The following is a 24,566-nucleotide window of genomic DNA, read 5'->3' as shown; positions in this document are numbered from 1 at the left end:
AAACTTACTACAAAGCTACAGTAATCAAGACAGTGTGATACTGGCATAATGATAGACACTTGCATCAATGGACTAGAATGGAGAATCCAAAAATCAACTCTTTAATTTGTGGTCAACTGATTTTTGACAAGAGTACCAAGGTAGTCAAGTCTTCTCAACAAATGGTGCTGGGACAACTGGGTATCCATCTGCAAAGGAATGCAGCTGGATCCCTGTCGTGTACCATATAAAATTTTAACTCAAAATGGATCACAGACCTAAAAATGTTAAGAGCTAAAATCATAGAAATCTTTTTCCCCCCCGCCCCCAAAACCATGGAAATCTTAAAAGAAAACACAGGAGTAATCATTACCTCGGATCAGGCGATGGTTTCTTAGAAAGGACACCAAAAGCATAAACCACAAGAGAAAACAAACAAAAACATTACGTTGGATCTCCTCAAAATTTAAAACTTTTGTGCCTCCAGGGACACCATCAAGAAAGTGAAAAGACAACCCACCCAACGAGAGAAAACATTTTAAATTATATATCAGATAAGGGACTTGTATCCAGAATATAAAAAGGACTCCTTAAGAACAAAGTAACAATAGAAAGACAAATAGCCCAATTAAAGGGTCTGAACAGACATCTCTCCGAGGGCCCAGAGTGGCCAGCAAGCACACGAAAATACGGACATCGTTAGTCATGAGGGAAATTTGAACCCAAACCACACAAGATCCCACGTCACGGCCACTAAAACGGCTACCATCACAGGGACGGACAATGACAAGCACTGGGAGGAGGTGGGGAACCTGGAGCCCTGGCGCACCGCGGGTGGAATGTAAAATGGCTCAGCGACTTTGGGAAACAGTGTGGCAGTTCCTCAAACTGTAGGACCGAGAGTTACCACGAGACGCAGCAAGCAGATGCCCAGGAGAACTGAAAACACATGCAGCGCTCACAGCAGCATTAGTCACCCCAGCCCAGGAGCAGCCATACCCCAAATGTCCGTCAACTGGTGGATGGATAAATGTGATCCATGCACATGACAGGGTATTATTTGGCAAGGAAAGGGAATGAAGCACGGACGCACGCTAGAACACGGATGAACCTGGAAAACACGCTAAGTGAAAGAAACCCAACAAAAGGCCACATTCTGGAGGCACCCGGCGGGGGGCGGGGGGGGGGTTCCATCAGTGAAGCGCTTGCCTTCGGCTCAGGTCATGATCCCAGGGTTCCGGGATTGAGTCCTGCATCGGGCTCCCTGCTTCTCCCTCTCCCTCTGCTCCTCCCCACTGCTCGTTGTGTCTCTCAAATAAATACAAATCTTAAAAAAAAAAAAAAAAAAAAGACCACGTTTTGTGTGGCTGCATGGCCCACGCACAGTCGGAAAACAGTGGTGGCCTCCAGGGGCTGGTGAAGGGGGGACGGCAGCGACGGCTAGTGGGTACTGGGTTTTATCTGGGGCTGGTGAAAACGTCCTGACCCTGCATAGCGGCGACAGCCAGCCCGTGAACACACTACAGTCCCCTCTACTGAACTGTGGGCTATGTGAGCTAGACATCAATAAAGCTGTTACTAAAAACACGCCAAGGGCGCCAGGATGGCTGTCAGAGAGCACACGACTCGTGATCCGGGGTTGAGTTCGAGCCGGACATCAGGCACAGAGATTCCTTAATAAAAAAACAAGAAAATTAAAAAAGAAAAATAATCCTAAGAGTAGCTCCCCCAGCACTCAATCAAGAATTTTGATCAGTGACCGTCTCCACACTGAGAAAACGACCCTACGAACTCGGAAGGAGGCCCACAGAGTGCTTTTGGACTATTAACACATATGACGAGGTCCCGGGCCAAACACAAAATGATAAACCACAACCACTTTCAGGATTAAGAGTTGGGGAATTCGGTTTGTATTTCGGCTCTGCTGCTAACAGGCTGGGGGCAAGTCATTTAACCTCTGTTTGGGGGCAAGTCATTTAACCTCTCTGGGTTCCCTTTCGGCAAGATGAGAAAACTTCCCAGCTCTCACTCTAGGACAGTAAACGCTCCCGTGCACACTCCAGAAGCTGCCGGCCTCCGGGCTGTGTCCTCACGTCCTGGCTGGGCGTCAGGAAGACCGCAGTGAATACTGAAGCCTCCCTTTGCGGTAAGGATGCTGGGCCTGTCGGCTGCTTCTGCTCTCGGGGAGACCTGTGGTCCACAGCAGGTTAGTAGTTAAGTTTTCGGGGAGTCAAGAATGACACGCAGATTTCTGACTGCGCAGGGCACGGGCGCCCCCAACACTGCAGCGGTCAAGGGTCAACCGTACTTTTGCCGCATAGGGAGTGCGTAGGGCGACGGTCTGGGCTGCTCTCTGCCACTCCCGAGACCTTCCGGACCGAAGCGTTTACATACATTACAACTTTAGAAAGTGTCCAGGGGACAGAAAAGACGTGGACGGCGTCGTATAAATGCCGGAATCCCATACTGATGAGCGGGGCTGGGAGACAAGAGCCAGACCCCCTCAGGGAGGTGCGCTGCCGGCAGAGCCGGGTTATGGGGCGCTGTGCCCCCCCCCCCCCCCGTTGCATGGCATCCCGTACGGTTCATAATCACACGTGTTCGCATATGAAGAGGCGGCCGCGGTGCCGGGGCAGTCTGCCCCACACCCAGGCAGTGCCGCCGCGCACCCACTCGGGACGCAGCTCACGCGGGACAGCGGCCCCTCGGCCTATTTCCTCTCGGCACCACACGTGTCTCTGAGTGCACGGGAGCGACTCAGGGGCCCCTTAAATCTCCCTTTAAAGACTTCACAGAGTCAGTGACCCCAGCCTCGGCCCCAGGACCGCTCCAGCATCAGGCGCGGGCTGGGGGCCCAGCGCCGGGGGGTCCTTCCCAAGGTGCCCACTCGCCCCTTGATCACGCCTCCACTGACCAAGAGAGAGCTGGGCGCGCACTGGCCTTGGCTCTTTCTCCCCTGCTCCGCGGGCCCTCGAGGGGCTCCCAGTACCCCCACAGCTCCTATCTGGAGGAAGGACAAGGAGGGAATGGCGAGCAGAACTCTGACAACCAGCAAAGCAGCCAGTCCGGGGCTAGGGGCCCAGCACCGGCTGACATCTTCCTTTCTCTTCCCCGAAGCCCGGAGCCGTTTAACGCGGTAGTGGGACAGGCTGAGATGAGGTTCGGTATGAAGGCTGTGGCCGCATCCCAAGAGAAAACGCACCAGTCGGTTCACGGTTGGGTTCAGAGGCTGCGATGTGGTGGCAGTGGGGGAGGTGGGGATACGAACTGCAGCTCGGGCTTGCGGGAGCAGAGGGCCAAGGCTGTAGGGCAAGGACGGACAGACTAGCGTGCAGGGACCCAGAAAGGGACAGGAAGGCTCCAGGTTCCCTGCAGTCTGGGGGGAAAGGGGTGGGTGACAAAATGGGCAAAGAGGGGCAAGCACCTTAGGGCAGGGGTGACATTTCCGGGAAGTGGCCCAGACCTGGCAGGGTTGAACCCTGGTTTCCGGTCCTGTTCACTGACAACAGGCCTCCTCCAGCGTCCTTCAGACTTCCTGTGTCCAAAGCGGGGAGGCACTCCCGCCGCATCTGCCCTGCCTGCAGATGGAACCCCTGGGCAGTAAAGGGTTTTGTGAAGTCCTCTAACGATGCAAGCTGTTATTACCAACATTAGCCACAGCTTTCCTAAGTGCCTGTCACACAGGGCCTCCTTAAACCCTGGCTCTGCCTTCTAGGAGCTTCTAAGTCAGACTCCAGCACGGAGAGGAGAGAACGAATGCGTCCACAAGTCACATGTGGTACGACGTGAGGCCTAAGGCCAAGGCGGGACAGGGAGGTGTGATGGGAAATGCACCCCCGACTTTTCTGCTGACCCGTGGGTCTTTTTTTTTTTTAAGATTTTATTTTTTATTTTTTTAATTTTATTTTTTAAGATTATTTATTTATTTATTTGACAGAGAGAGAGACAGCCAGCGAGAGAGGGAACACAAGCAGGGGGAGTGGGAGAGGAAGAAGCAGGCTCATAGCGGAGGAGCCTGACGCGGGGCTCGATCCCATAACGCCGGGATCACGCCCTGAGCAGAAGGCAGACGCTTAACCGCTGTGCCACCCAGGCGCCCCAGATTTTATTTTTTAAAAGTAAGCCCTACGCCCAACTGGGGCTCAAAGTCACAAGCCCAGATCAAGGATCGCGTGCTCCTCCCACAGAACCAGCCAGGCACCCCCTCCCCCCACCGTGGGTCTTAGAGCTCACAGAATTTCAGAGCAGGAAGGGTCTGTCCACTGAGAATTCCCAAGAGAGTCTAGGAGGCTCCAGAGTGGCAGAAAGAAGGAGACCCGTAAGGCCTGGGGAGAGAGATGAGGGGGGCTGGTCTGTCCTGCGCTGCAGGCCCCGCAGTGATTATTCATGGGGACGCGCCCTGGCAGGTCCTGAGGCTGGAAGCAGGGCCGGACCTGCCATCCTGCCCTGGACAGGAGGCGGGGCAGCAGGGGTGGGGGACAGGAGGACCAGGGCTCCACAGAGTAGTGGCAGACAGACGGATGGGGAAAGGGCTCTAGGGAAAGAGTGGGGAGCCATGGTCCACAGAGGGACCCAACGAGGGCACGCAGTAGAGCCTCGAGCCACACAGCTCTGGGACCTGGGAGGACCTGGGAGAGCCTGGGAGAGCCTGGGAGAGAGGGCTGCCAGGGCCCGGGGAGCCTCTACTGACAAGGTGCTGAGACTGGGCTGGGTGCAGCGGCCCTCTGTCCACCTCCCAGAGGGAAATAGGCCCATTTGCCTGAGCTCTTCCTGTGACCCCGAAGACCTACCCAGAGGGGAAGAGGGGCAAAGGCCATGTGTGGTATCAAGGTCCAGGCTGGAGAGGGGCCCTCCCCCTCCCCAGGGCAAGGCAGTGGGGCTCAGAGCCACTCCCACGACCCCAGCAGTCTACGTGCTAACACAGAGGCTGCCTGCTGCCAAGCACAGGTAGCTTCGATGCCCTCGGTCCCATCGCCAACCACAGGACTCCCTGGAAGCCAGGGCCAGACAGGGGTCAGGCTGAGGGGCGAGGCTGGTGCCTCCCCGCACCAGTCCAGGTCCCACGGGACACAGGCGCCCGGCGGCCAGCAGAGCCGTGGCGGGGGCAGAACTCCGGGTGAGGGTGAGCGCTGGCCGTGCAGCCATCCTCCAATGAGCCGGGAGCAGCCACGAGCGCCCACCTGCCGAGAGAGAGCTCCGCGGGCCGGCGGGTGTGCATCTGCGGGAAGTGTACGCGTGCGGGGGGGGGGGGGGGGGGGGGGGAGTGGATGGGGCCGGCGCACGAAGGGGCAGGGGTCTCATCAGGTCACCTCTTCCTGACCCAGCAGAGACCAGGTGGCCTCCCCGCAGGAGGCAGCCCCGCCAGGGGAGCGGGTCTGGGCCGCTCGCACCATGCCCCCATGCCCATGACGACGGGGGGGGGGGGGGGGGGGGGCGGGGAGGGGGCGGGGAGTGTGCCATCGCCCCGCTCCTCCCAGGGAAGCAGGCTCCAAGCCAAAGCATGTGGCACAGGACATGCTCCCGGTGAGGAAGGAAGCCCCCCAGGAGAGGGGCACCAACCCCCATCAGCTGCAGAAACCCCTTCCTTCATGTTCTCTGCTGTCCAGAACCGGCCCTGCCTCCCATGCTGGGGCTGCATCCGGCCCTCGCCCTCGGATTCCTGGGATCCTGGTTCCCCCGGAAGGGCTGGCCCTCAGTTGGCGGCTACGCGTGCTTTCGCTGCTCGGTGGGAACGGAGCGTGTGGGGGAAGGAGCAGAGCAGGCTCTGGGAGCGCAGGGGACGGAAGGAACCGGGAGAGGTTTATGTGCTGGGGGGAGGGACAGTTTTTGAGTCTCTCCTCCAGAAAGACACACACGTGACTGGGACTCGCACGCACAGAGAGGCAGAAACAGGTCCAGACATGCTACACGCGTGAACACAAATACCACTCTAATGGGAAAGCAGTCAGAGCAGCGAGGAGGCTCCCCGCGGGCGGATGGTGGCCTCAGGCAGGGCCGGCGGGGCTGGAGGGTCGGTGGGGCAGGCTGGCGGGGCGGGCTGGCGGGGCGGGCTGGCGCTCCCTCCAGACCCGAGGGGAGAGGGGAGCAGAGCGGGAGCTGGAGGGCGCTAGACGGAGCCGTGGGGGGAGGGGGGGAAGTGCAGGGGAAGTCAGCCCCAGGAGGGAGGGAAGGAGAGGGGGCCAGAGCACCAGCAGTGGGGCGGGTTCTAAAATGGCCACAGGCAAGGCAGGGGACAGATGGTCCCTTTCTGCGGCTGAGCTGGAGAAGTGGGGAAAGGGAAAAGAAAAAATAAATATCATCACAGTCAGAAATTTAAAAATAAACCCCAAACCCTAAAAGATAAACAGCTTGTGTCTGAGGTTCCACCTGCCTCCAGACTGTTCTGGGGGGGGAGGGGGCAGCCCCCAGGACAGCCCCTGCCCTCCACCGCCCAGCCACGCCCCTGCCCAGCAGAATCCCTTCTGTGGCCTCATGCTTGGGGACACCGCAGTGACACCATGTCATTTGCACCTCAGACCTGCAGGGAAGACAGGCAGGACTTGTCAGCTCATTTTACAGATAAGAAAACTGAGGCTCCAAGAACTTAAAGGTCTGCTGCAGCAGGGACTCATGAGCTCATGGCCAATCCAAGGGGCCTTCCTGTGGCCCACGCCATGCTGCCCCCGGCCCCCAGAGCTCTGCCCACCCCCAGAGATTTCATTTGCCATCTGCGGGCCCAAGAGCCTCTTCTTCAGGCTCAGATCTGACCGCCTTCCAGCTGACCTCCCAGGCCTGGCTCACCTGGAGCCTCACCAGCCGCACCTCGGAATCATTAGTTTCTTGCTGGCGTGGAGGCGGAGGGGCCCTGCACACCCTTGGACTTCTCTGGGCTCTTCTAGTTTGCCACACCCTTGCTCCCGCTGCGCTCTGCACCTGCTGTTCACTCCTCCAAGCACACTGCTCCCTGCCCCGGCCCATCCTGCAGGATGCTTCCCTGACCACCGGCCACCTGCTCCCACAGGAGCCTACGGTGGCACAGTCATGTTCTTGTGATTAACTCCTTAACTGTCTCCCCTGCTAGACTGTTCTTAGGGGTCAGGGCCACATCCGAAACCTGTCTGTTGAAGGAATATAGAAATAAAAGAAAGCTGGTGTTCTCTGGAAAAGCCTTCCTTTCTCCCTAGTGCAGTCAATGGTTTCTAACACTAGTTTTGGGTTTACCTCCATTCTTCCCAAATAATCCATGAATATTCACTTAAAAGCAACGCACTAGGGCAGCTGCTAAAAGCGAACCCCTTTTTGTCCTGTGAATCGGCATCCCATAATTTATATGCATGGTAATTAGGTACCTCTAGAAAGTGTACTTTCTTGAAGCAATGAACTCCTATACAGTTGACAAAACCCAAACAAGAACATGATTCTTTTAAGTGGGCTCCACGCCCACTGTGGGGCTTGAACTCACGACCTTGAGATTAAGAGTTGCATGCTCACCTGAGCCAGCCAGGCGCCCCCCAAACAAAAACATTAATAAGGATCCAAAGACTGTGAGAAGCCAGCAGGCAAGAAGAGATCCAGGGCAAGCGTCCTGGAGGAGAAAGGAGAAGGAGGCAGGCAGAGGCTAGGCCGGGTGAGAGGCGCAGAAGGCCCCAACCCAGAAAACAGCTCCCAGGAGGGTGAGAGGTGCGGGAGGACAGGGACGCCGCAGCCCAGCGGGAGCCCGTGTAGCAGGCAGGGCTAGTGTGTACGCGTCCCTGAGCCCCGGAAGGCCTGGAACCGGTTCTGAGGCCTCCATGTGACGGGGGCAAACCAGCAAGTCACTTCACCTCTGAGAGCCTCTCCTTGTCTACCCAACCCCATCACAAGAATTCTTGCATGTGAAACGTTTTGAAAACCACTAAGTGCTACAAATTTGCACAGAATCATTACGAAGAGACCGCCTTCCAGAGAGCAAGGGCGAAGTGTGTCAAAAGGCGACTTATTAACACTGGTGGTGTCCCCGGGATTTAGGGTGAAGAGTGGTGAGGAGAGGAGAAACCAGATCAAAAGCAGAACTGAGGGGAGGACAGGTGGAACATGGGGGTGGGGCACAGATTGAGGGCCCTGGAGGCGGGGCTGAGAGGGGCTGGGAAGAGGGAGGAAGGTTGTCCCTGTGGAAGGAGGGGGAGGAAGAGGAGGAGGAGGAGGAAGAGGAGGAAGGGGAGGAAGGAGAAGGGGGAGGAGGAGAAAGAGATAGAAGAGGAAGAGAAAGGGGAGGAAGGAGGAGGGGGAGGAAGAGGAGGGGGAAGAGGAAGAGGGGGAGAGGTGGAGGGGAAAGAGATGGCAGAGGAGGAGGAGGGGGAAGAGGGGGAGAAGGAGGAGATGGCAGAGGAGGAAGGGAGGAGGGGGAAGAGGAGGGAGGGAGGAGGAGGGGAGGAAGGGGAAGGGGGAAGAAAGAGGAGGGGGAGGAGGGGAGGGGCAGGAGATGGCAGAGGAGGGGGGAAGAGGAAGGAAGGAGGAGGAAGGGAGGAGGAGGAAGAGGAGGAAGAGGAGGGGGAGGAGGAAGAGGGGGAGAGGTGGAGGGGAAAGAGATGGCAGAGGAGGAGGAGGGGGAAGAGGGGGAGGGGGAAGAGGGGAGGGGGAAGAGGAGGAGATGGAAGAGGAGGAAGGGAGGAGGGGGAAGAGGAGGGAGGGAGGAGGAAGGGAAAAGGGGGAAGGGGAAGGGGGAAGAAGGAGGAGAAGGAGGAGGGGAGGAGAGGAGATAGCAGGGGGGAAGAGGAGGGAAGGAGGAGGAAGGGAGGAGGAGGAAGAGGAGGAAGGGGAAGAAGAGGAAGAAGAGGAGAGGGGGGAAGAAGGAAGAGGGGCAGGAGGAAGAGGGGGAGGAGGAGGAAGGGGGGAGGAAGAGAGGGGGAGGAGATGGTGGAGGGGGAGGAGGGGAAGGGGAGGAAGAGGCAGAGGCAGCAGGGGCAGCGGGGGCGGGAGGGGACCGCAAGCCCATTCAGCCTGGCAGACGGAGCTCTCTCGGAGGAGGACAGCACTAATCAGGGGCTGGATAATAATAAGGCTTCTCACGGCTGGTTTTTGACTGTAGCACAAACAAATCATTATACCTCATTGCCAACCTCCTCCTGGGGGAGTCAGGTGTCCGCAGATCCCAGGGAAGGGACAAGGAGACCTGTGGCCTGTCTCTCCCCTCACTGCTTCTAATTCCGGGGCTGGGGGTGGCACCCAGCTGGCTCAGCGGCAGAGCCACTCTTGAATCTCGGGCTCATGAGTTCAAGCCCCACACTGGGTAGAGAGAGAACTTTTAAAACATAATAACAAATAAATAATTTCAGACGGGAGGGCAACCAGGTGTGGTGAGGGGGGCCCTGGGGAGGGAACCGCCATGAGGGACAGGGGGGCATAGAAGGAGCCCGCAGGAAGGGCAGGAAGGGCAGAGGGCACAGGAGCTGAGTCAGGCAGCAGGGCAGGTGGAGGGCGAGGCCGGCAGGGAGGGGGAGGACTGTCTGAATCACAGACCGAGAAAGGCAGACCGGGGCTGTTCTTCAAAGGGCGGAGACCAGACCTTCATGGGCCCCACCAAGGGCCAACTCAGAGTGAACGACACAGCCGCAGGGAGGCAGATGACAGATGACACAGGAGAACTTCCTGCCCAGCAGGACGGAGCCAACAGGCTGCCCAACTTTTCCCGTGTCTCCTGGGGAACCTTCCCTGGCCGCGTTCCCGCGGTGCTGGGGCCTAGTGAACCAGTTCACACATTCGGTCAGCCAACACCGAGCGCCTGCTGGAGACCAACCACGGTGACGCACAGAGCGGCGCGCTCCTTCGCGGAGCTTGTGGGAAGCAGCCCTTCTGGAAGGACTAAGGCGAGGTCCCAGAGGCACAAGGAGCCAGGAAAGGCCTGCTGGGGGTACGGAAGACCCCAGACTCTGGGGCAGGAAAGCCTTCAATCTCTCGGCCCGGGGGAGCCCGGCAGCCACAGCCCCCAGGCTGGAGTCCAGAACCGAGCCTTTCACTAAGTACTCCGCAGCTTTCTGAACCAAGGTCCTGGGTCTCACATCCTAACAAAGCCAGGCGTCCCCCTCAGGGTGGCCAGGGTGAGGCCCAGTGCTGCCTCTGGGTGGGCCCCGACCTTCCACATGGAGGGCAGGGCGCAGGCCTCCTGACTCAGGGGCAGGACAGACAGGAGTTTCTCGTTCAGACACTAGATTGTGAAGCTGGTCTCTCTTCCAGGGAAGCAGGAGGCCTTTCAGGGGATGGTGGAAGGCTCTAGGGCAGGGAAAGGGAAGCCAGCCATGCTCCCACCTGGGGGCTCGGTGACTCACCCACCCACAGCCTAGTCTCTTTCCCAAACACCACGCCCAGGAGGACAGGCATGCCCACAGACCCCAGGAGACGCCCCTTCTGGGCCTTTCTCTCACAAGCACAATCAGGCCGCTCCCACCTCCAGCGAGCAGTCACCCACACGTCACCGACACTTCTGCTGAACCGTCACAGCAGCCCCATGAGATGGGCCTTTCAGGCCTCATTTGACAAAAAGGAGGCCTGGGGGTAGTCATGACCTTGCCAACGGTCACCCAGTAAGTGCTGGCACGAGGATGTGAATCCCACTCTGTCTCCAAGGCCTGTGCTCTTAGGGGCGAGTGACGACAGGGAAGGCCCATTAGTCCAGGCTCGGCCCAGCTCCCCAGGTCGGTTCTCACCTGGTCTGGCCGCTCTGCCCCCGGGCACTAGCAGACTCGGGAAACGGTCCTGGAGGGCACGCACACGGAGGTCCGTGCTTCAGAGAGGCCTGGAGACCTTCTGCTGAGCCTTCCCTTTATTTCGTGTCCTTCCCAGATACCCAACTGCAAGCCCGCACCCCAACTTGGCCCCCTGAGGTCTTTACGGTGGTGCTGGTGTTCCCCAGACAAGCTGGGACGAGGCCGTCCCGCCCTGGCCAGCCCCCGGCCCAGGCCCGTTTCCCTCAACTCCCTCCAGCCCAGCTTCACACGCACACTCGCCACCCGGTAAGCGTGCCTCTCCTCACGCGCAGCACACAGCAAATCACGCATCTCACGCGCTCGTGTGTTTACAGCGCTGAGAACAAACAGCACGCCGGCTAGGAGGCACCGAAGCCTTCTAGGAAGGAGGAGAGGAAAGAAGGGAGGACGGACCCTGGGGATTGTGCGGTCCAGAAGCCCTGGGAGCGGCTCCGCATCAGATCTCCTGGATGCACGGCACCGCCCCCTGGGCCAGGCCAGGGCGCTCGAAGGGTACGAGAGCTACCAGGTGACTCCCACGGAGCCTGATTAAGAGCCACTGTCCCCATCTCCTCACTGTGCAAGCGAGGAAACCAAGTCCCAGAGAGACGACACGCATCCCAGACACAAGAGCGGGACCTGCAGCTAGAACTGGGTCCCCCGGCTCCTGACGCCGCGCTCGCTGCGGGTGTCGGGACGCCTCAGCCCCACGGGCCCCGTGTGCTCAGGCCTTCCAAGAGAGCTCTCCGGAGACGTCACCTCGACCCCATCTGAGGTCAAGAGGCCAGCGCAGCAGTAGGAGCACCCTCGCCGCCTTGCGAGACACGCCTGGTCTGCAGAGAGCGCCCCTCGGGCCCCAGGCTGGCCTCGCGGGAGCCCCGGGCTGCAGGGGTTGGGCAGCGCGGCAGCTGGGAGTCCGATCCCCGACCTCCCGCGGGCCCCTCTACAAACGTAAGATGGCCTGCGCGTGCTCTGCCCTCCACACAGGCGCTGACGGCGTTAGACCGGCGGTGACGACCGGACCCAGGCCGCGCATGAGGCCGGACCACAGGGTGACACGCAAGCCAGGCAGTCCTTCTCGGGGTGAGTGAGCCGAGCAAGCTCATTCTGACGTTGAGCACCGTCGGGTAAAGTGGGCTCATCCAAGGAAAGCCACCAAACCCCATTGACACCTGGCTCAGGGTAAGGGAACCGTAGGCTTCTGAGGGTTGAGGGGAGAAGAGCCTGGAAGCCGAGGTGAGTTGTGCAGCGTCCTCTAGGCTGGGCACAGAGACAAAGTCCTCTGGCTTTGGGATCCAACACAAACACTGGGGACCTGGGCACAAAGCCCTGAACAGCGGACCCGAAGTCACCATGACCAAGCCACTGGCTTGGAGGCCCCTGTGGCCTGGACTCCGACCTGTAAGGCAGGCCTCTTGGCGATGCGGGGCTCTCCTGCCCTCCTCTGTCCTGGGTGACTCCAGTCCCAAGCGTCTGCTGCCTTTTCCCTCTTTCCCACTGAAGGGCAATGAAGAAATGGCAAATGGTGTGGCCAAAGGAAGGCCAGGAGGCCAGGCAGGCCCCTGCATTGACCACCTCCATCCTAAGAAAGCCAACTCAACTCCAGGTCACGCTCCGGGTCCGTCCAGGGCTGCGGGCACCCGGACGCAGCCCGACCTGGCTCCACACCCTACAGGCCTGGAGGCCCAGGTTTCCCCAAATCATCTTTAGCAGCTCACCACGCCCTCCCCCCATAAGTATTTAGGCCTTTCCGGTGGCCCTTCGTCCCACAGGAGAGACGCATCAGGGCGCACTACCTGCCGTCCGACAGTGAGAACCTCCCTCCTTGACAGGATGTTGTCCGTGTCCGAGCTTTCGGCACCTAGAATGGTTCCTATCAACACACAAATAGGCATTTGCTGAAGAGAGCTTCAAGCCAGAGCCGTACCCCTGGCCACCCTCGGGAACAGGGGACAGCGCTCTCCCCGGGGTCCACGGCACTCATCAAAGGGCGGGTTTTTTCTGCTTCTAGGGGCCTGTGTCCCTCATGCACCAGTGCAGAAATGCTACCTTTTGTGACCCTTGTCCCCCAAATGACCTTTCCAACTCACTCTAGTGGGCCCGCCGGCCCCCGGGATGAGACGTCAGAGCTGAGATGAGCGCGATGGTGAACACGATGGTGAACACAGGCACAACAGAACCAGACACGGGAGGTGGCCGAGAACCCCCTTAGATTCTCTTTCGCGGCCTGGGCCCTTCATTTAAAATCCCCCTCAGAGCCGGGCCGGGATCCCGAGCGGGGGGCGGGGGGGTGTGCGCGTTCAGAGCGACTTCTGGGACGACAGGTCACCTCACCCGGCTCCACAAGCGTTAAGCGTCTGCTCTGTCAGGGCCTCCTCCACTCGCTCGCTCAGCTCCGCACACACAAAACAGAGCAGGGGAGCAGGTGGCGAGCGGCGGGTCCCAGGGCTGGGGTGCCAGGACTGGACTGCAGGCTTCCTACGGACAGAGCTTCGTCTGGGATGGTCGCACAACAATGTGAGGGTACTTAGTGCCCTTGCTCGAAACCCTAACTTGGCTAAGATGGTAAAATTTTATGTATATGTAACTACGGTAAAAAAAAAAAACAACACATTTTTTTTAAAGGGAGGAGTGAGTGAGACAGTCTTCCTCGCTTCCTGACGAAGAACAGGTCTCTTTTCTGAATCATTCAACTTTCTTCCAAACGAAATCGTCTGGATTCTTTTTTTTTAAAGATGTATTTATTTAATATATATAGGGAGAGAGCAGAGTGTTTGCAGGAGAACGAGCACGCGGTCCAGGGGCAGAGGGAGAGAGGGAGAAAATCCCAAGCAGGCTCCATGCTCAGCATGGAGCCCGACGTGGGGCTTGACCTCACGACCCCGAGATCACAACCTGAGTCGAATAAAATCAAGAGTCAGACACTCAACCGACTCAGCCACCCGGCGCCCCAATCTTCTGGATTCTTGTGCATATCTTTCCCTGCTGCCATCAGAGTGCTCTGCCCAGAAGCCCATCGCCCCGAAATCTCTATCCATCCTGGGCACAGGCCCCATGAAGTTTCGGATTCCTGGCCCGGGCCCACCAATGCCAACCCACCTGCAGTCCTCAAAGACCCAGGCTAACGACTCAGTCCCTCTTCTCAAAACATGTCCCACGTTTCTGAATAAAGCCTGTCCTCTACCAAGACCCAGATCCGGACCGTGGGCTCCTCAAGGGCAGGAACCACGTCTCACACAGGCTGTCTCCAATCTACAAGGCAGGCCACACTCCCAAAGTCCCCAGATAACGCGAGCACAGAAACACGGACAGTGGCACATCCCTGCGCGAGCCCCCACAGCCTGCCCACCACAGGCACACATTCACAGCGGAAGCAAGGAGAAAACCACACTGCTCGGAGCACACGGTCTAGGACGGGAGCCACGCCGTGCCCTCTCCTCCGCACACACACGCCCTGCCCCCTGGAGCAGGCCAGCCGCACGGGCGCCGACACGCTCAGGCTGTGCAGTGAGTCAGACCTGAGTCTGACTCCAAGAGCTGCCACGTCCTGGCTGTCCAACCCCAGACGAGGCCCTGGGACTCCCCACGTTCTGTGAGCCTTGGTGTGTCCACCCTGGAAGGGAGATGGCTGCTCTGAAGGGCTATGGGGAGGGCTGGCGAGGTTATATAAGCACAGAGCCCACCGCAGAGTTAGTGTTCTTACCGTTCTCATTCCAACCCCAAACCCCTCCTGTGATGAACCCATATTAAAATAGAAACGACTTGGATCAGAACTGACGGAAGAGAAAAGGGGCTCGCTGGCAGTCTAAAGGACAAAGGAACGACAAACCGCGAGGCCACGTGCTGCCTGCCTGTACCCCCAACCCGGTGTTGTTCAACACGTGGGCCCTGTGGGCCCGAGGTGGTTTCCAGAGGGAAGGACCTTGTTCAGGTCAGAGCACTGCGGCGCCTCCACACCCTGGCGAGACGAGACCAGGAGCCCGCCAAGCTCTGTTCCCGTAAGCCACGTCGAGGCAGCGAGAAGTGGATGGCAGCCCTGTCCCTGGGCTTCCCCTGCTTGTCCCCATCGCTGCTCTATCCCCCGCCCCTCGCCCACCTCCAAAGCGTACCAGGGGCAAGGTGCCTTCCTCCCTGTGCGATCTGAGTCATGGCGCTCACTCACCGCCCCTCTGCCTTCCAGGGGCCAGCCCGAGAGTACAAAGACCCGAGAGGAAGGACGAGTGTGCTAGCCTCCTCTCCGACCCCGTGGGCGCACCTGCTTCTGCCTGCTGACGCTTGGGCTGTGGGGTGCGCCTGCCTCTTTTCCTGAAGACTCCTTCCCGAGCCACTCAGAATTAAAGACCAAGTACTACACGCTTCAGCCACCTTCTCACAAATGTGCCTTGAAAGAAAGAGTGGGTGGGTGGTAAAGAGAGAACATGAAATCGTCTTCCTTCCAGTCTGGCTTGGAGCCTGCCCACTTTACCTTCGGAGGTGTGCCGGCAAACACAGAAAAGCTGTCGGGACAGACAGGTGCCATGCGCCAAACCCCTGTACAGCCTGCATTCCTCTCCCCACCCAGAGCTCGGGACAGGAGGGGACTTTGAGGGAGGAACCTGTCCCGGTCCTTCACCTGGCCCTTCCCAAGCCAACGCCAGGCCCGCAAGAGGCACCGCCGGCAGCCTGGGTGGAAAAGCAATTCCTCCCTGTGCCTCCCACACGCAGGGCTGCGAACGTCCCCGGTCCCCATGTAGACACAGTGACAGTTACACCTCCCTCCCCAGCGTTCCCAGACGCCCTTGGAGGGAGGGCGGCACCGCCCTGGCCGAGGACCACTGAGTGAGGAACCAGTGCAGGATACGTGGGGCTGCTCTGCGGCCTGTAGATCAAATCTAGAGGGAAAGGGCCGGTCCCAGCAATGCTCGGAGCCGAATCTCCCGCTCGGCGGGTGATTACTGAACCCCGTGCTCAGCTTTCCTGGAGGCACTGTGAGGGTAGCAGGAAGGAAGGGTCATGGTCCCTAGACCTAAGGAAGTGGGGGCACAGACAAGACCATAAAACAATACGGGGTATGAGGCAGGACGTATTCAGATGCTGAATTACAGGGTCTGTGAGGAGGAGGAGGGGGCTGACGAGGGAGGGCGGGCACAGTCAGGACAGGCTTCCCGCAGAAAGCAGAAATTGAGGTGGCTTGAAGGTGGCGGCCTTCTCTTCCCACAATCTGTCCCTGTAAGGCTCGCTGTTCACAGAAAACTCCTCAAACCCGTGCTTCTGGGAGCAGTTCAGCAACGCAAGCCCCTCCGATCCTCTCCAATCCTCTCGTCAAACGGTTCCCGGTGGAGGAAGGCACGAGGATCCCCCCTCTCCCCCAGAAGGCCAGCCCCACTCAGTCCTGCTCTCAGGAGGCCTTCTCGTCCCACAGGCCAGGAGGCAGAGCTCCTTCCTTGCAGCCCAGACTCCAGATGCGGGGGGCTCTGGGTGCAGGGGACTCCGGGGTGCTGGGGACTCTGGGGTACTGGGGACTCCGGGGTGCTGGGGTCTCAGGGTGCTGGGGTCTCACGGTGCTGGGGGCTTGGGGAATCGGGGGCTCCGGGTACAGGGGACTCCGGGGTGCCAGGGGCTCCGGGTATTGGGGCCTCGGGGTGCAGGGGGCTCCGGGTGCCGGGGTGTTGGGGGCTCCAGGGTGCCAGGGGCTCGGGTTGCAGGGGGCTCCGGGGTGGGCCCTGCAGACTCTCCTGCCATGGGGACACGTACTTCCCAGCTTAGTCTAAGGTCTAATCACCTCTGCTGTCCAAGGCCTTCTGGCCTCCTCCCTTGCCAGCCACCCCATGCTTCCTAGGCAGAGCCCCCTCCTTATAGTCCTCCATTCATCCCTCTCTGGCCGCTACGGCTCCTCCCACAGGCTGTGCCACCAACCACTCTCTCTACGGCCCGCCACCAAAGCTTCTGGCGTCTGTCTCCTCCAAGAAGACCAAGACTGTGGCTTCCCCAGCCCTGCTTCATTTAAAACGTGCAAAACCAGGAACAGTCCCCCTGCACACCCCACTCATGCTTTACTTGCACACAATGTAAATTGAGACTCTCGTCTATTTATAGACGGCATCTACCTAAACGCTGGGAAGAAGCCCACTTCCCGCAGACCGTGAGAGCAAGAGTCGGGCCCAGGGCCCGGCCCGCCTGTGCTTATTTCTGGGAGACGTACCCACCTCCCAAGCCCAGCCAGAGCTCAGGCTCACAGCCACTGACACCCCCCCCCCCAGGTGACTGTGTGAGCAGATGGGAATGTGGAGTAGCCGCACGGCAGTAACCATCTCACCGTGTCCACGTACGAACACATCACGCCGCGCACACCTCTATCACAGACCTAAAATAACGTGTCCGGTGATAACCCTTGTCCTTCATGCACCTGGGCCAGACCACGGCACACTCACCCACCCTCTGCAGAGCGACGCGTGGCTCACAGTGACCCCGTCCTGAGACCCTCCCCCCAATAAGTAAACACGAGGGTCCTTGAGTCATACACCCTCCCAGGTACATTCCCTTACCCTTGAAATCAAACTCGTTTGTTCCTCCCACAGGAAGGTTCAGAAGAAATCCTTTTGGACGGTAAGCCTGGAGCTCCCCCCCCATCCTCAGGCCCCAGGCGCCTGGCTGTTGACTAAACGCTCCGCCCTAAGCACGGCCCCGTTCCCAGGTCTCCCCGCTCTGGCCATCACCACGCGCTACCCGCTGGTTCTCCTCCAGCTGTTCTTTCTGTGGCAACGCCAGCTCGGTGTTCGGACATGTCATCTGTTTCTCTCCATTGACCCACCAAATATTTTCGTCTATAAAAAGGAAGAATGACCCTAGTTACACGCACTCCTGACATACGCAAGTTTTCTGCCGTCGCCTTTATCACAATTTGCAATTACATACGCAGCCGCACACATATATATGTCTGATTGTTTTGTTAATGTCTCTCCCCACTCCTAGACTGCAGGAAAACCCAGTCTATCTCGTTCATCAGTGTGCCCTCTGTGCCTAGTTCCAGATCTTTCTGCAAACAAAACAGGAAGCCTAGCCACAGTTAACAAGCACAACCTCAGGCCGTCTGGCCGCTGGACTGCAATCTCCAGGGGCTCCTTGGGTCACTGTAATTCCATCCCTTTCCTCTCTCCTCCGTGTACCATTCCTCACCCTTAGAAAGAACAGAAAGCCTCAAGTACCTTCTCAGTTAGCCTCTGGAGGAGCTTCCCGTGGATGGAAGAATCCCAGACGCAAGTCAAGGGCGGGCTGGTTAGGAGGAGAATGGCAGGAAGAAGGGGAGAGGGGAGAGAATGAACGTGGGTGTGGCCAGGGCCCACGTCTGCTACCAAGGAAGGTTTCTATCTCCCTATGTTCTGTGGGCATTCGGGAAACGTTTTGAAGGGTGACTTATTAACCTGACTTTTTGTTCTATTTCTGCAACCTAGGAAAGACGGAGGGAGTCGGGGGTGTGGAGCGGATGCTCAGGGAGGAGAAAGGACTGGGGATCGGATTTCGAGATGACTGAAGACGGGACAACAGAAAATCGGCATAATTCACGGGAATCAGACTCAATAAAAAGTTCCCGACCTTGAGGATTCCGAGATATTGAGGAGAGCAGCAACAGCTAAGGGGGGGCCTGACGCGGCGCCTGGATGGCTCAGTCGGTTAGGCGTCTGACTCCTGATTTTGGTTCAGGTCATCGTATCATGGGTTGTGGGATGGAGCCCTGAGTCGGACTCCATGCTCAGTGGGGGGTCTGCTGGAAGATTCTCTCCCTCTGCTCCCCCACCTCTCTAAAATAAATCAATCTTAAAAAAAAAGAAGAAGAAAAAAGAAAGACCGACCCTGAGCTTGCAAAATCATGTGTTCGATGGACGAGGCAGAGCTCTCATGCCACAGGTTCGTGTAGTTCTGAGCCTGACGTGACACCCTTCCCACAGCACCAGAACCTGCTTTTCAAAGCAGCTGCCTGCCAGGGGCGGGTGACCAACACAGGAAGGGATGTCCTCCATCACTTCATCCGGCTCAACTCTGTCTGGAGCCAGCAAGATTAGTCAGGCCGACTCTCGGAAGGCTTCTGGAGATGCTCTCCCAGGCCTGTTCTGTGTTTCTGGTTGAGAGGTGACCTCCACATTCCTCACTTAGAGACCGAGTACGAGCTTGTAAAGAGTGGCTGCATACTTCCTGCCATCTTGTCCCAAAATAACAGGGGAGGACACTGCATAGCCAAACTGTGCGAGGCACGCCGTCCAAAGTCGAAGGAACGGAGGCCAGGTTTGACATTAGGATTTCACACAGCACAGTGTTTGCGGAGCTCCTGGGGCCAGCGTGAGGGGTGGGCCAGCCGGCTCTCTTGCTGACCCTCTTCCTGCTGTCTTCACTGTCGAAACCTCACTGTTCCACACACCGTCCCCTCCACCTATCCCTAAGGGCCACAGCAATCTGTTCCGTCCGACAGCAGAGAGGGTGGGGCTCTCTCCCCTGGTGTGGGGGGAAGGCCGAACAGCTGGCTCTAGCAAAGTTCTCTGTAACCTTCCTTCCATCGTTCTGCCACAGCAGCCCCGCGCTTCATTGCCCCCCCGCTACAGCCCCACCTCCCCTCTGCAGTTCTCTGGGGGAAAAGTCACTACCTGATGCCATTCTTTCTGCTGCAGGAGGTCAGGCTTCGCGCTGCCCCACCTGAGGCAGGTGCCATCCACACCTGGACAGTGAGCGCATCCGAACACACTGGCCGTCCACGGCGCTCAGGGCCCGAGCTGCCAGCTTTCCCAGTGGTGCTGGCCCCACAGCCTCATGGGGACAGAAGAGAGGGGAAGAGGCTTCACCATGTCTGTCTGCACAACTACCCTGCAACAAGTCCCTCCTGACTGGGCGCCCTGATATTACTTCAACATGGCGACACCGAGCACAGCTCCACGGTTTCAAGGGCACTGCAGCCTAAGACTTCCAGCTGCTCGGACAGTAAAGAGAAGCTGTTTGATTTATGAAGTGGGTCAACCGAAAGGAGCGAAGGGAAAGGAAAGAGGTCAGCCTGGGGTCGGCTCCCTCCTTGTCCCATCCGGTTTACTGATACTTAGCCTTTGTGGGAAGCCAAGAGCCACAAGTCAGAAGATTCTTCTGGAACGTCACCAAGTTGGGACAGAGAGAAGGTCTGAAACAAGAGGCCCACATTTTCTCTTGGATGGTCCGAAGTTTACTTTCAGGGCATCACACTCAGACGGAGGCTTCCAGAACTCTGTTTACCACCAGACAAGATCTGATTCCAAAAACAACTCAGAAGAGATAGTCTCAACTGTGTGTCTGTAGAAGAGGGGCAAGAGGACGCCTAACGAGCAGGGCATTTACTGGATGCTCTCTCTGAGCAAGCGTTGTGCTGAGAGCGCTCACTTGTCATAACACGCGTTTTTCAACACACGTTGAGCCCTGTCATGTGCAAAACACCGACACGGACGCCGGCACGCAAAAATGAGCCGAACAGTCAAGATCCTAGCTTCCACTGAAGTCACATTTTCGTCGAGGTTGATAAAAACAAATATATCTGTCGGCTAGTGACAAACACGATGAAGTAAGAGCATGCAGACTAAGGGACTGCTGTATAAAACTTCCACAGAAACCAAGCGGGGGAAGCGGTGCTATTGCAGGTGCAGCTGCGCTGGAAGGCGTCTCTGATTGCCATCTGATGACACGAGCAGCAGAACGGCCCCATGTGCCGGCCGCCGGACCGACCACTCCACTTGGTGAGTCCGCAGCCACTCTGCGTTCGGCACCGTTACTCTCCCCACACAGAGCCGGGAGCAAGGGCTCTCCGCAGAATCTGACAAGGTTACACAGTGAGAAAGCCGGGACTTGAACTCAGGAGTCCACAGCCCCCGCTACTGGGCTGCAGTAGAAATGGAACCTCAGAGGTCAAGTGCGCCTGGGGTTACAAAGCGCAGGCCCTCTGGCCTTTCCGCATGAGGCTAGGAGCTGAGTGCCGTTCAGTCTGGCCCCCTAACCAAGTATTCCTCTCATCACCAGCTGAAAGCCAAACCCTCTCTTGAACCAAGGAGAAAGACAATGTGGGCTCTACAAGGCCAGCTAATAAGTGAACATGTTCCTCTCTCAAACCCCCGCCCCCAGGCCCCCGACACAAGATGCTGTAGGAGAGGGGAAACAGGCTTTGCTGCTAATTCCCCAGGCTGCCGGTTCCCACTGGAGAAGAGACAGGCACAGAACAGGAGATGTCACTCCACAGGGCCACAGCTGCTCTGCAGGTGGAGCGGAGGGAACAGGCACCCGGAAAAGGTCAGCAGCAAGGAGAAAGGAGGCCCTCTGTAGCCCCGTTTCAAAGAAAGCACAGCCCTCCCTCCTGCCCTGCAGTAGAGGGGTGGAGGTAGTGGCGGGGTGAGGAGAAAGGGAGTGCTTCCCTGAGAAGCAGGAGGCAGGAAAGACAGAAGCCCTGGGAGCAGGTCCCAGGCCTCTCTTGAATGGAGGGAGAGGAGAATGAGGCAGGAGGCTAACACTGCTTCTAGCAGAGAAGTCCAGAAAGGAAATACCACAGCCAAGGTCAGAGGGTGTTTGCAGAATTGCTGGAAATCCCAGGCTGGGGAGTCCAGGCGAGAGTGGAGGATTCAAGGAAAAGAGAAGCCCGAGCAGAGTTCCACAGGGTTTCAGCCAAAGGTCACGGTTTGGACCCTCCCGTTTTTTTTATTGTATATCAGCCACCAGAACCACAGGGACCTGTGGCCAGGGTTAATCAACAACCAAGGTGGGAAGGGAAGATGCGGGTTCACACCAGAGCAGAGCACATTAAGGGGAGCTGGGAATTCCTCTACCACCAACACACACACACACAGAATGAAATTCAATGCTGAGTCTCCCTCCGCAGCAACTTATCACCTTATCTCCAGCAAGCCAGGTCTCCTAGCCCAACACTGCACCAAACAAATTATGACCTGAATGGCAAGAAAAACTGTGTCACCTAGAGAAACCCAATTAACGACATGACTCTGCTCTCCTCAATTCCCCTCTCCCCCTCCAGGCGTATCCGGGGCACCTGTGTGGCTGACCGCCTTTTCCCACTACTGGCCGTGTTCCCTGGCGAACTCCGAAGCCAGACCATTGAAACAGGGGCCTGCGGAGAAGCCAACCCAGAGACGGGAAATCCTGCTGTCCCCCACCCCCTGGCCTGTTGAGGAAGCCCGGAGGACGCAGCATAACACGGCACCTGGGTGGACAGTCTGTGGCGCGTTCACCTTGAAATCACGAAGTCGCCCCTTAAGCCGGAGCACCTTGCTGAAGAACACAAACGCTCCTGAGAGCTCCCAAACGAGGGCGTGCACGTGCCCCAGAAGGGTCAATAAACAGGTATTTCGAAGAAATTCCTGCTGTGGTTGCTTCCGCTGATCCCCTTTCCTAAGGAGCCCCTCCCCTGAGAGATCTCCATCACCTTCTCCCCCCCCCACCCTTCTGCAGCCTCCCCACCGACCACATGTTCTGTGTGAGTCCATACACATAAACATCCTCTCCGTGGCCCGTGCCAGGGCTTCGGGAGAGAACCAGCGCCCCCCCCCCCCTCGTCTCCGCTCCAGCCCCACACCGCTGCAGAGTTGGTCGTGCACTAGGCAGGGACCCTGAGACCGGAAATGCCTGGTTCTGGACTGCTGCACGTGAAACACGAGAGGAGGCAGAGGGAGAGCTGAGCACGGGGACCAGGGCGACCGCAGGAGGCGCGGGGTACAGAGGGGAAGGCTGAAATTCCGGCCAGGGGAGAGGTGCAATCCAGGGGTGGGCGAGGAGGGGGAGGCTGTCAAGGCAGTGGCAAAGTCAAAATCCGAGACGCCGAGAGAGAGGAGAGGAGGAGGAGGAAGAGGAGGAGGAGGAAGGAGACACGAGTAAGGGCAAGGCTGGAAAGAGGCCGGGAGGGAGGGCCGGGGCCAGGGAGAGGCACGGGCGGCGATACTCTGCAGGTGGCGGGGCTGGGGGAGCGGGGTGGGGGAAGGGGGTCCGGGGCCCGCGTGCAGGCAGAGGTGGCAGGGGAGTGTGGGGGCGGGGCAGCACAGGGCGGGGACCGACCTGGCTCCCGGAATCTGCAGCGCGTGCACGGGGAAGGGGAGCCGAGGGCGGGGGCCCCGCAGCGGCCAGCGCCGGGGCGAGGGGCGGGGGACGCCGGGGCCGGAGGAAGGGCGCCCGGGGGGCACTTGAGGCGGGCGTCCGCTCCGCTCCCCGGCGACGGGGGGCAGGAACCGGGGCGAGGCTGGGGGCGGCGCGCTCACCCGCAGGGCGGACAGGTCGATGTCGTCCAGGCTGCGGGCGGGGGCTGGGTCGCCCATGGCCTCCGCGGGCAGCCGGGCCCCGGGGCCGCTCACGCTCCGGCTCGGTTATTCCGCTGCCGCCGTCGCCGCTTCTCCCCCATCGGGGGATCCCGGGGGCGGACTCCGCCGCGCCTCCCCCGGAGGACGCGGAGGGGGAGGGCCGGCGGGAGGACCGACCCACCGACTGACAGGAGCTAGCGCCCGGAGCCCGCAACCCGAGCCTCCCGACTCTCCTGCGCAGGCGCGGAGTGGCCGCGCGCCGGGAGGGGGGACGAGGGAACGTGACGCGAGCGCGCCGGGTTCCCCTCCCCCTAGGCGCCGACACCTGCGCGCAGGCGCAGGAGAGAGAGCGAGAGCGAAAGGCGCGCGCGAGGACCGAGCGACAGCGCGAGCCTGGCGAGCAGAAGTGGGCGGTGGCCGGGCGGCCGCGGAGCGCGCCCACCGGCCGGCGCGCGTGCGCACACGCGTTTCCTTCCCTTCCCCTGTGTTTTGCCCTTTCTCTCCCCCATTTCCTTCTTCGCTCTCCTTTGACGCTTTTCCTTCCCTTTTCCTCCTCTTTCGTGTGCCCAGCTGCCAATCAAGCCACCCACCTCTATTTGCGGGGGAAGGGGGGAGGGACTCAACCCCCCTATTACTAGGGGGGTTGTTATGGTAACTCCCCACGCGAGGGCTGGGTGGCCTCTAGATAGGATGGGCTGTCCACCCACCTAATTGCCATGGCAACAGTGGAGCCGCCGAGGGAGGGGCCTGGGGTGAGAATTTGGCTAGAGAAACCACGTGGGAGTTGGGAGGGGGCGCCGGGTGCTTGGAGAGTGCCCTTTACCCCCTTCCCTGGATGGAGTGGGGAGTGTTGAGGAGGGGTCTGGGGATCTCGGGACGGGGAATCCTCCCCGCACACCTTTGTCCCTGCACAAAGGAGCTGTTTCAACAGTTATTCATTGACCGATCACTGGAGCCGCGTGGGGGGGCAGGGGTGGCAGGGAGAGGCGGAGGAGAGGTGGAGGGACCTGTGTCCAACCTCTCCAGATCTTGCTTGGGTCACCTTAGGTCTAGTGTGGGCCCAGCAACCCCAGCCGTTAGCCTCACTGGAGGCTGGGTGAGGCTATGAAAAGAACCAGGAGTCATGTTCTGCCAGTGTCTGCTGTGTGACCTTGAGCAAGTTGCTTTGCTTCTCTGGGCTTTTCTTTCCCTGCGAAGTTGAGAAAGAAGGCTGTTTGCTCCCCGAGATCACTTCCAGCAATATTGTCTCTGAAAGAGCCCACCACCCGTCTTAATGCAAACATCACTTAGGAGAGTTTGAATGAAAAGTCCTCGGAAAGGGGTTAACATCCTCGTTTCTAGACCCTTCTCTGTAGCACATTTGGATGCACGTCCAGTTTTGCTCCCCTCCCGTCCTGTTTGCCTTGTCATTGTCCTTGTCCACGCCACAATCACCACTTATCTCCATTCCTCTTTATCAGCCACCTGCTTGGTCTCCCTGCCTGGACCCCCTTAAGTCAATTCTCCATACCCACAGTGATTTTTCTGAAACTCAAATCTGATGTCACTCTCCTGTTTGTGACCCTTCACTGCGCCCCCACTTTTGAATAAAGTATGACATCAAAGACCC

The 24,566-nt window shown here is 58.8% G+C and overlaps 1 protein-coding gene across 11 annotated transcripts in view; it reads right to left on the bottom strand.

The window, feature by feature from the left end:
• Nucleotides 1–23,212, bottom strand: part of MINK1 (misshapen like kinase 1) — a 43,412-nt gene extending 20,200 nt beyond the window's left edge. For 7 of the 11 annotated variants that reach the window (XM_026520766.4, XM_048226918.2, XM_048226917.2 and 4 more), the window contains exon 1: nucleotides 22,919–23,211. In XM_026520766.4, coding sequence (XP_026376551.2) covers nucleotides 22,919–22,975 — 57 coding nt within the window. In that variant the 5' untranslated portion in view covers nucleotides 22,976–23,211. Of the gene's footprint in view, nucleotides 1–17,203; nucleotides 17,311–22,918 lie in introns of those variants that run through there. The other 4 variants (XM_044391708.3, XM_044391711.3, XM_044391709.3 and 1 more) reach the window with 2 other exon arrangements.
• Nucleotides 23,213–24,566: the final 1,354 nt, after the last annotated feature.

Source organism: Ursus arctos, unplaced genomic scaffold, assembly GCF_023065955.2.
Source record: "Ursus arctos isolate Adak ecotype North America unplaced genomic scaffold, UrsArc2.0 scaffold_14, whole genome shotgun sequence".
NCBI classification, from domain to species: domain Eukaryota; kingdom Metazoa; phylum Chordata; class Mammalia; order Carnivora; family Ursidae; genus Ursus; species Ursus arctos.
The sequence above is the reverse complement of the archived record's forward strand: the minus strand, read 5'-3'. Positions and strand labels throughout refer to the sequence as shown.